The sequence below is a fragment of the Eucyclogobius newberryi genome, unplaced genomic scaffold (assembly GCF_026437365.1).
Source record: "Eucyclogobius newberryi isolate DKJ021-1_F unplaced genomic scaffold, fEucNew1.0.hap1 SCAF_3, whole genome shotgun sequence".
In the NCBI taxonomy this organism is placed as follows: domain Eukaryota; kingdom Metazoa; phylum Chordata; class Actinopteri; order Gobiiformes; family Gobiidae; genus Eucyclogobius; species Eucyclogobius newberryi.
Window position 1 is genome coordinate 20,036,645 of NW_027315945.1, and position 12,086 is coordinate 20,048,730.

Here is a 12,086-nt window from a genome sequence, read left to right on the forward strand (position 1 = left end):
TACTTTTGACTAAGTACTTAAGGGTGTCCAGCAAAGCTCTACTAATCCCCTTGGTCAACTGTCAGATCCGGTTTATCTCTCTAGTTTATCTCTTGATTTTAAAAGGAAAGGCAGAATAGATTAATTCCAGCTTCATGCTCCGGTGAATTGCAAGAATTTCATTTCAGTAAATTGGACAAGAAAGTTGACAGTTTTTCAGTGTTATAAAGATATGGCTTTTTGTTGATTAGTGGAATGGTGTAGACAGCATGTCACAAAAGCTAATTGTCCCTTTATCCATCTCATCTGGGACTGGCCCGTGTAAAAGGAGGGGTAACCGGAGAGAGCCTAATTGCTTAAAGCGTTGACTTGTGGAAGGTTAAAATTGCTATCATCAAGACCTATCTGATAGCTACATATGAGGCTCATGTTACACACAGCACTTTGAGTATATTACGTTTCATCTGTGGCAGGGGCGGCTTGTCTGGATGTGAAGGCTGGTTCATTATTCTCCTGGTGCTCCTGCCAGGCTGATTTGCTGGCATCGGGGCTCGTCTCATTTTATAGAGAGAATAGGAAATGACAAGACGAAGAGCGCAAAGGGGCGGAACGGCATAGTTGACAACCGCAAGCAGAGATTGTAACTAGAGAAATGTTAATGTATAGTATTTCCACGTTGACTGGAGCTCCATGGATGTATATAGGCCTATGATATTACACACACAGAGAAAACTGGTGAGGAGTAATATTTTGCCTATTTTTGAATCTATGGATGAATAATGGCAGCATTGTGATTGTGATCAAATTTAGTTTTTTCAATTTGCTGAAAGGTGCAGAGATTTATGGTGTTGAACATACATTAAAGCAACAAAATGCAGAGTTTGCATAAAAACAGTGTAATGCATGTAAGAAGCCACTTCTATTATTCATAATGTGTGAAGGTAAATGTATTTTATTCCAGCCCCATTGGGGGTTGAGTTTGTGGCTTTTAACACCTGCAAAGTGTGCATTTAAGGGAGAATTATTTAACAGAAAACGTAAAACGGAGTTTGTGTTTTCTTGTTATTAAAGGCCCTATAATGTGCATTGCTCAGGTTTTTAAAAAATACTTTTACTTTACCACCTTAGCATTGGTATTTTGTAATATTAGGTCTGAATTACTTATTTCTGCGTATCGGCTCATTCGTTCAGGAGTGTTCCATTGTAGAAAAAGATTCAGTTATAGTCATCTGGTCTCTGTTTTTAGGAAAAAACTAAATGTTTCGACCTTCATCCTAGAGTCATTCTCAATCTGCGAATCAAGACAGGGAACTCAGATATTTATTCTACTCTGAGTAGGCCCTGTCCAATTGTTATTATTTCTGCATACACAAAATGCCATTGTTGCTGTCAGATGAAGCTAAAATGAATCCTGCAAAGAATATACAACAAGAAATCCTCTGAAGGAAGTGGCTTCAGATACATGCCTGGATCAAAATCTGGAGATGGTCACCCACTGCTCCTGACAAGTTCCCCCAGCAGCATTGAAGAATGGGTCAAATGAGGTCCTACAGGGCCCATAAAGTGTACCTTACCTTAAAATTAGATTAGATGAAGAGCGGTGGAACATGGAAGAGTATTTATTTACATTTCTTAGAGACGGTGGGCACCACCTGATGACACCTAACCCTAACCCACTGACACCAAGAAGATGGACTAATATGCAAAATGTTGTTTTTTCTTAAAACACAAAAAAAACACAGCTTCAGGTATATTTAATGAGGGGACGTTATTGTAGTGAAGCACAAAAAAAGTGATCTAGTACTATATGGGCCAAATAGAAGAAGCCAATACTGTTATTTGATTGCAAAGAATGACAATCATGTGTGGATGATGCCTCATTCCATCTTGTAATGAGCAATAAATATAACTGAAGCATGCAGCGTTTCAAAGACTTTTTTCACTCGGGTAATTCCAGAACTAAGCAAATAAGAAACACTGCTATCTAAATCTACACAACTTGTGCTATATTTAAATCAGATCATGTTTCTTCCACAGACCTTACAATTTAGCTAATTTAATACGTCCCATTTATTATTCCTAGATAAATTATTTTAACAAACTGCACCATTACTGATCACCTACTGTTGTGCTGCAGACCTTCCCCATTGTAAACTAGCACATTCCTGCTTGATTAATGACGACGCTTTATTCTTTCGCTGTGGCCTTGTTTCTCAGTTTTTCAAGGCCTGCCAAGTAATATAATTCATTGGTCCAAGAAATGTAACTCTTGAACCACATGACCTTATGAAAAGCCTTGAGGCACAGTGTGATGGTTGGTGCTCTTTTTTGGCAGTTTCTGGCTTACATCGTGTATTTGGTTGGGTCATTACTCACACTGTCACCCTCTGCAGATCTACCTCCTATTATCCAGCACTTATTATCCCTGCTGACTGGACAACCATGCAAAGCTACCCCCAAAAAGTCATGAATAAATAGTTAAGACTTCTGTAAAGCTTCATATGAGCACTACACCGCACACTGTGATATTATAATTCACAAATCTTAAAACGTTCATATCATCAGCTGCACCATGTAACTTTCTGCTTCTTTCTATGGAGGGAAATTTGCTTGAACGTGCTTATCTCCATGGAGACAAGCAGGTGGCATACCATCCACCAGAAACATTTCAAATGAATTGTTAATTATACCCAATGTGAAATCATAAAAGCATGGCACAGCACAAGGCAAAAGCTATTCTAATTTCACACATTTGAACCATATCTGCTATAAATCTTGGACCACAAAATCAGTGTGAAGAAGAACATCTTGTGAAGTTTTGGTTGTTTTCCCCAAGTTTAGTTAGCTCGCATGGCCATTGACCAGTAAAAGCACTGCATTTATATAAAAAAATGGTATCTGTACTTTACTTAAGTAAATATTTAAAGTGAATATCTGTACTATCTACTCCACTTATAGTGTCAGGCTCGTTAAAAAAATATTCTTTCTTTTTAGCCTTACTGAATTGGCTGGTTTATTAAGCCCCTTTATCCCAGCTTAGAGCAAACTAAAATATATAAATGGACATATTTTTGCCCACTACTGAGACTAATCAAGAATGCCACAAAAATGCTGCAAAAAGGTTTTATTTACTTACCTTGACATTTGAAAAAAAAATGTTTTTTAAACATTTCATTCAGACATAAATAGATCTTTTTGACAATGGGACAAATGGGACTCATGTCATTTGGATTTCAATAATTTCACTGGATGTTATGATGTTATTTACTTCTGTGATCTAATTTGCATTATATATTTTTATTTGGGTCTCTGTACAGCCCAGGTATCTGATTGATGAAACAGTATATTAATCTGATCTGTAATTGCCCTGGTCTTTTTAAGACTTCAAAGGCCTCAAATTTCAATTTCTCATTCATCAAAGTATGACTTTGGTTAATGCAATGTACGTCAACAGCAACTTTGAAAAACAAGGGAGATTTTGGAAGAATTTTGTCAAACAATGAGGCCTGTCTATATTAGATTTAAGAATGTACTTTGAAAGAGCAGCAATTTTTAACATCTTCCCTGGGGCAGAGCACATTTAAAATGGACCATGGTAAGATGTTTTTATGGCCAAATTAATGAAAAATTGAAAGAAGCTAACTTCATTAGTTATGTCTGCTTAAATGCTTTACTCATGCAGCATCCTACTGAAATGTTGTCAAATATCCTGAATATTTCGTATGTTTCGAATCCCTTTGCTTTATTTAACATGTTGCAAACTTCAAGTCAAAACAAAAGCAGTCAGCCATTCTTCTGCTGGATGCCCTCTGGTCGGATTCATATTTGGTCAGTATTACAAATATTCTGGTTTGGTTTTGCATTTCCCAAACATGTTGTTACATTGTCATGAACGCACAGTAAATTCTATAAATAGTAAGTTTGTTTAAGTTTCAAATTCTCAAACTTTTTTAGTCAAAACGCTGAAACAACTGCATATCTTTTGTGTTTTTACCAGTTTACATATTATTGATGGTGTGCTCATTATCTATGCATTCATATTGTACACTTTCAGGCAGCGGATTCTCCACATCGCCCTGGCCTCCTGCTCCCTGTGTGTCTCTCGGTCCCTGGAGCGTCAGAGCGGCATGGTCCAGCTCCGAGAGGCTGTGGTGCTGTCAGCTCAGATCCATCTTAGTTTGGGACGCGGCTTGTTCATTAAGGCTAACGTGTCTCAACAGGGGGGCGGGCCTCTACAACACAACACACTTATGTACAGCAGCATAAATCCACATTAGTGAATATGAGACGCTTCATGTTGACCAGAGATGATCTACATGACATTAGCTAAACCAGGCCATCAACACATTCACAAAGAACCTCCCAAACAAACAGTTTTCTAGATATGGACATTTTCATATATAACTTTAACTTTTTTATTCTCAACAATGACATTTGCTTTTCTTTTTCAGTTTCAGAATGAAAAATTAGGACTGTTGCCACATAACAGTGACACCTGGAGAAGAAGAACTGCCTCCCCGATCTTGTGTTCAGTTATTTCTGTGCAAGTTACAGCTTGTCCGTAACAAACACCATGTTCAAGCACAAGGGTGTCTATCAATGCACATGGAGAAGGTGTTTGATCATGTCCCTCGTGGTGTCTTTTGGGGTAGCTTATGGGGTCCAATGCCCTTGGCTCAGGGCTGTCCGCTTGTGAGCTGTGTTCGCATTGCCGGCAGTAAGTCAGACCTGTTCCCAGTGCATGTTGGATTCCACCAAGGCTGCCCTTTGTCACCCGTTCTGTTCATTTAGGGACGCAGTCTCGGGTCAGAGGGTGTCTGGTTTGGGGACCACAGGATCTCATCTGCTGTTTGGTGATGATGCTGTTAGGGTTAGGGTTAACCTAATTCAGGACTTAGACTCCAAGACCCTGGAGGAACTATGCCTCGGAATTCCCCCGGAGAAGCTGGAGGAAGTGTTCGGGGTGAGGGAAGTCTGGAAGTCCGTGGTTAGAGTGCTGTCCCTGTGACCCTTTTGAAGGACAGATGGCAAAAACTCTCACTACTACAATGTACTTGTACTGTTTCCTGGTGTTACTATCCAATTGTATTCACATAACTTTTTAATAAATAAACTACTCTTACATACATCCATCTTTAATATTGTTCATATTTACCTCCTCTGATCTGATTTTTTTTCCAAGAGAAAGGTCAGTGGAGTGGAGGCAGTGCCAGATGGTTGTGAGGCAGCAGACAAATGTAATTACAGTACTCTGGCAACTGAAAACCTGCCAGTCTGTGTTTCAACACTAGAAAGTGCCCAGGCATATTGAATGGGCTTTCACAAACATGGCTGTCAGGAAGACCAGAGTTGAATAAAAGAATGGCTAATGTGTACTTTTTGGGTCACTGTGCGCCGACTATTGAACTGACAATTTTTGATTTGTATTGGTTATTCTTAAGTGACTTGACTGGTCACATTATGCCTGTGGATACATTTAAAACACTTTCTCTTTCTAGGCTCCATAGTGTTTACTATTCAGCAGCAACGGCTTTAACAATTTAATTTGAAAATTAATCTGTAAATAATTTAGCAGCAAATTTCTTCATGTCCTTGACCAATGCTGTCTTAATGTATTCTAGTAATCTTGAAAACACGAAGCAGACACGAGTTAACAAGAGGACAGCAGTGTAGTATAAAAACAAGTATTTGGCAGTAATCTTACAGCAGTCCCTCAAAAGGCTGTGTGTCGGTCTCTCATAGCTTCTTACAAGCCTTTTATGTTTATGTGAGTAGTACCACAAAGACCATTACCATTAGTAATTATGCAGATGAAAATATTTTAGAATTAAAAAAAAAAAAAAAAAGTTAGGGTTGGGGTAGAATATAATGTATATGTTTCTCTGTTGCTTAATATCTCCATTTCTCTTTGAATGCTGTTCTTCTTGGACAGCCTTATCCTCACATTGTATTCCACGTGGGCCGACACGGTGTACTGTACGTTGTAAGTCATTGGAGCACTGTTTAGACATGAAGACAGTTTGGGGACTGGTGTTAATAAGCACAAAGCATACACTAAACAAGCCAGATATGTTTTCTCAGTTGTAGGCTGGACAATATCAACGCCTGCTGTGGATATCATTTTCAGGATCATTTGGAACAATTTTATTCCTCGAGGACGCATTTTGTCTAGTATAATATATAGAATTATTTCTAAGAATACTCTTTCTCCTTAAAGATGTGCTATGTAACTTGTCTGGCCCGAATGTTTTCCGCAGAATAGCATTAGCCTTATCTGACTTGCAATTATTCAATCACGGGTGTTTTGAAACATGCGGGGTCACCTCTCCACAGATCTGACCTGTTACTTGGCCTGGTGCCTTGTCTCCATGGAGATAGATATGTTCAATGCCCTACTGTAGAACACTTAAAAAGCAATAACATATATTGAGAAGCAGCTGGAGAACTGATTATAGTTATATACATAGTGTGCCATTACATAATATTTTAAGTAACAATTACTACCTCTTGCCCAATTGTCTATGCTTCTATACAACTTATAGTATGATTCAAATGTATAAGAGCACTTCTTTTATAACGTATTCTTTAGGGAAACTGGATTTTCAGACATACCCTGCAGGCGTGGGTGCCTTGGCTTCTTCTTCTCTAATGTACATTTTTCTTTCTGGACGTTGTAATTACACCTGTCCTGCCAAGCGTAGCTCCAGGCGTGGCCGGTACACTCACTTCGTTAATGTGCACGTGCAGAACTGGTGGGTGATGGTCTCTGTGGAAACATTAGGTTGTAAGCAGCTTGCTCCTTTGAGTCCCTCCTGGGAGAGAGAGGTGAGGAAGAGGCACACAGGGGGATTATAAGAGCCAAGTGCAAAGTGCTGCTGCTTTTCTAGATACAATTGCAACAATTATACATGAACAATAAGGATAACTGTGCATAAGCATAACAACAAAGCACACTGCAAATTAGAATAGATTATTATGGATTTTTTTTTTCTGTATATCAAATTAGCATTGAGTAAACATATCTATTTGGAAATAAATTAGGATCTTCTTTGGCCTCCCATGATTACCAAATACAAAATCTGTGCAGCCAAGTAAATTGAGATGTATTCATTAATGAATGTACAGTATGTGGGCAATCCATGAATGGTTCAATCCGATTGTGGGCTGCAAACTGGCATTGGCTTGGAATTGACCCCTGTGGCTGGTTTTATAATTACTGTAAAATTATAATAATGATGTAATTGTATGCAAGGTTTTCTTATATTTACTGTAATTATGGGGGGGTTTCTAGGTTTAGAAACAAAACAAGGAATAAGACCAGAGCAAACCAAAGATAATAATAATAATAATGAAAATTACCTACTTAACAAGTCCATTTAAGTCCCACTTAGTTTCTCAGGTTAGGTTAGGGTCTGTCACTATGTCAGTCCAGTCCTTGATCACTGGTGAGGTTTGTGTCATCCACCTCTTTGTGTGTTCTTGGTCTATGGCACCACATTATTCTGATCTCCGTGTCTAATTTCTATTTGGGTACAAAACGTTTCTCATGCAGGAGATGTTTGAGGTGTGAAACTAAAGGTGTAAGTGTCGATGAGCAGAGTGTTCGTTAAGAAGCAGCAGCGAATTAACACCAGCTCCAGCCCAGACGGATGGTGTTACACTTCACTGGAGTAATCAGACACATCTATAAACTAAGATCAAACTGAGACAACAAAGATAGTTAGAACGGCACATGATGTTCTTCTCTGACTGGAATTTATTCAACTATTAAAATGTTTCTCCAGGCAGCAATAGGTCTGCAAATGTTTGTAATGTCTGGGAGATACTGAATTCAGCTGTTATCGGAGGGTCAAAAGCTCTCGTAGCAAGCACATTATTTGACTCAAAATACATATACACAAGCCGACTACAAAGAACAATTCTACCATCACAATTCAACTAGACAATCAGGAAAATAGTCATGGACAGCATATATTTGCACCGTTGCACCGAATCACCAAAGCAAGTTCCTATGTTTGTGAATTTTGTTCATTGGCAATGGCAATAAACCGTTTGTGATTCTGGCGTTTCACAATTGAGAACAAAAGGTGCTAACTGACTTTATAACATATACATAAAAACAAATGCAATTTGAGCCAATTTCAATAATACCTTTGAGTCCCTGTGAGAATCTGGGATTAACTTCGCCTTCATTTGCATGTGCCACATTTTACTAATAAACATCTCTGTTTACTTCTTATGCAACTCCCCATGCAGTTGCTTGTTATGCTCATTTATATTAGATGCCAAATCAACCCTCTGGCTATACATTAAAATAAAAACTTGTGAAATTCCTTCTGTTTGTGGTTACAGGTAGTGCTTAATGCGCACTTATCCCTCAAACGGAACCATTCATTTTCACGCAAGCATTTTTAGCAATTTAGCGTCATTAATACAACCAAAAACATGGGTAAACACTTGAGGCGCAGGAGATTTAACCTACAACCTCTTTGATGGAGGTCAGGCATTCTAATTGATATTTGTGCCCCCAATACTTTGGCACAGTCACAGGGATTCATTCTTTATTTGTATCGCAGCAGTTAACAAATTGAATCAGAAATAACAATTTGCTGTTCTCATCACCTTTGGACCAACAAAGATCTTTAATAAAAAAAAGTATTTTATTATTTACTTACAGGGCATTTAGGAAAACAAACTGCTTATTTAAAACTACCGTACATGTCTCAAGTATGCACGATTCCCTCACTATTTAACTCACAGTCAGCGAGAATAGATGCCATATGGTTCATGTTAGCGCTGCCTCAGGAGTGAGCAGGCATGCAGGCACCTAGAGTGTGTGTGTGTGTGTGTATGTGTGTGTGTGTGTGTGTGTGTGTGTCCTTCATCAAAACCTTCACATCACATTCCTCAAGATTAAAAGCCCTTTAGACCAGACAGATATACCAATAATCCATAGACATTTTATTTAGCGATTATCCTTACAAACAAAAAATAGCTATGTCACATCGATTATATAAACAAGCAATATACTGTATGTCTATGCAGCAAAGGCATAATAATATTGTTGCATTGGCCAGCACTTAACGCTCATCCATTGGAGTTACAAACATTTCTCAATTGAATAAAAAATAATGCATACCACTGAATTCAGTTTTGGGGCATTGTTCACTGTCCATGCAATGCTACTTATACGTAACAGCTGCCAGGTGCTTGTAACAGGGCATGCGGCAGGTTGAGAGTTAATTAGGAAGAAACCATAGTCAAACGTGAATGTAATTTTAAGGGAGAAGGGGACAAGGGGTGGAAGACTCCCATGCAAATCCCAAAATGGTCCAAAAGTCTGTTATTATGAGTCTGGTCCTTTACACATCTGAGTTTATGCTCAAGTTGGTAAGTCGTGGGTCAGAGTTGATCTCATATCTGTAATGGTAGCCCTCCATGTGGTCCCTACAAGCATCCCGAATATTGTACATCCACCGCTTGATGCCTTTTCTGTTTAGGTAGAGCACAAGTAGGAATATGACACCAATCAAAGCTAGGACAAGCCCCAGGAAAACGTAGGAAGTTTCCAGAACACCTTCCATGTCACCTGAACATTTCAACTGAGAGGGTTGGATTTGAAGTAAGGGCAGATGTCTCAGCTCCTCCGGCTCGGCACAAGTTAGATCCTCGGCATCAGTAATCTGTGAGGAGTTTTTCAGCCAGGAAATTAAGTCCTCAATCGAGCAGTCACACCGCCACGGGTTCCCCGCCAGTCGTATGTGGAGATCAGTTTTATTGCTGAATTCAGACATGGTGGAAGTTGGGAGCTGCCTCAAGGTGTTGTCTCTGAGGTCTAAGTCCTGAAGAGGGGGCACCTTCAGCGTACCATTCAGTAAGGAAATGATAGAGCTGTTCTGTAAACTGAGGTTCTCCAGGCTGGGCAGGCTGCTGAAGATGTTGTCAGGAAGAAACACAAGGTTATTATTGGACAAGTTCAGGACCGAAAGCTGCAGGAGGTTACCACTCTGTAGGAAGCTTAGAGCCGCAGAGGAATGCTCATGAAAACACCTACTGAGGTTCAACACTTGCACTTTATTATCAACTGGAAAAGCGTCTTGGCTAAACTGTTGGATGCTGTTGTTGCTCAAATCCAGGCGCACAAGACTGGGCAACTTGGCAAATGCCATGTCCTCCACAATCGTCAGCTCATTCCCGCCCAGATACAGATCTGTCAACTGGTCCAAAAGACTGGGGAAAGAGTCCGCACTGAGACGGGAAATGTTGTTTCCCGTCACAAACAGGGCTTTGGTGTTCGTCGGTAACGAAGTGGGAATTTCATCCAAGTCCTGGTTTTGGCATTTTACCGTCTGCGAGAAGCACAGGCATTTCTCCGGGCAACCGTGACAGCACGCGATGACCGCGAGCAGGAGGACAACCCGCACCATGTCATAGTTCTGCTTAATTCTTTTGTATAAGTAACATCCACGTAACATTGAAAAGACGCACATTTTGTATTTTGCTGCGTAAAGACTGCTATGTGGAACAGCTCGTGTTCTTGTGAGGGCGCACGAAACTTTTCACCAGTGTCCTCCCACTTTTATCCGTGAGGGAAAATATCTTCATAGACCCCATAAAACTACCTTCGGATGATCCTTTTTGAGCTCTACATGTCCACGAGCTTGAACTTGCTGCTTTTGACTCCAGACCTTTCACAAAGAGGAAACAATAGACAGTTTATCCATCAGCAAACAGACAGAGTGACAGAGCAATGAGGTCACAAAGATCACACGCTTGTTTCAGACACTTACTCTGACGATCTTGGATGACACATACACTTTGCAAAGATGGAATAAAGTCAAAGTTTGACTCGTCCTCCTCCGACCCGGTGAAGACGAGATGGAGAGACTAAAGCACGGCAGCTCTGTGCAGACCATTGGCAGGAGGGATCGTACCATTCTCCACTTCCAGAGGGGTGGAAGCTCCCGCTACTTTGTCTCTCATTCTGGCTCCAGTCTTTGCTGTGCGTAATATAAAGACACTTGGTTTTCATGACGGAGATTTAGATGTTTTGTGCAGTGTTTCCAGGTTGTTTTTGCAAGCAGATGTGAGAAGGCTTACAATAACCTGTGGCAGCTGAGAATTCCACACAAGACTAACTTTGCATCGTATCTCAGTTGAAGTGCTGTTTGTTTCCTTGGTCTTAATTTAGAAAATGCACCAATGTTGCCAGCAGAGGGCACAAACCCCACGTGCAGCACAGGTAGATTAAATTAGGCTCAAATCTAAAAGAGCTGCCTAGTACAGTACTTAAGTTGGTTTACTGCATAGAGTGAGTGTAATTTGGTCACTTCAATGCTTTCTTAAAGTGTACAGTTTGTACACCAAACCCACAAATACAAAACATTACCCTAAAAATATGAATAGGTCTACAGGCAGATATTAATGATCCCCAAATCTCAATTTTAGTTAAATTGGCTTCAGCTTTGAAAAACTAATTGTCAAAACCCATGCTCAATAATGTATGTCTGTCCATACCTCCATCAGCAGCTTTAGTCCTTCACAATAGAATATCTAGGCGGGAATTTAAATGGGATTGTCCTCTGTGTAGAGCTTGTTTCCACGTTTATTGTAAACCACAACACCTGAACCAAAATTAAACTACAGAGTCTCAGCTTCACAAAGAGTCCTGCCAAAGGGTTCAGGAACAGCTTCAATTTGAATTGGGAGAAACAATAATCAGGTGCTTTAGATTTTTGTTTGTTTGTTTGTTTAAATAAGGAGATAGCCTTATGCTTATATGACTGACGTATAGACATAATATTTATTGACAAATCATCTGGTGAACTCAACAACACCATTGTTGTAATGTGACCTCATGTTGCGCGTAGATTATGCAGGATTAAGAAACTGAGAGGCTGTGTATGTCACTCATCAATGTCATATTTAGACACCCCTCCCCCAATCCGAGACCCCCGTGTAACCTTAGCCCTGACCTCCTGTGACTCTTCCCTATTCTTAGCCATGGATCAATTTGACAGAATAGATGTACTATCATTGAACTATAGCATGAAGTATTTAAAGTCTACTTGTACTTGTACCAGTTTGTAGCTCTGCATTAGTCCTAT

The 12,086-nt window shown here is 39.8% G+C and overlaps 1 protein-coding gene across 1 annotated transcript; it reads right to left on the reverse strand.

Annotated features, from left to right (window-relative positions):
* Nucleotides 1-9,125: 9,125 nt before the first annotated feature.
* tpbg (trophoblast glycoprotein) lies at nucleotides 9,126-10,662 on the reverse strand. The gene has a single exon (XM_072461049.1). The coding sequence runs from the start codon at nucleotides 10,467-10,469 to the stop codon at nucleotides 9,342-9,344; it is 1,128 nt and encodes a 375-aa protein (XP_072317150.1). The 5' UTR covers nucleotides 10,470-10,662; the 3' UTR covers nucleotides 9,126-9,341.
* Nucleotides 10,663-12,086: the final 1,424 nt, after the last annotated feature.

Bases quoted from the DNA above. Each gene is read 5' to 3' on its own strand.
- tpbg (XM_072461049.1), bottom strand. From the start codon at position 10,469: ATGTGCGTCTTTTCAATGTTACGTGGATGTTACTTATACAAAAGAATT.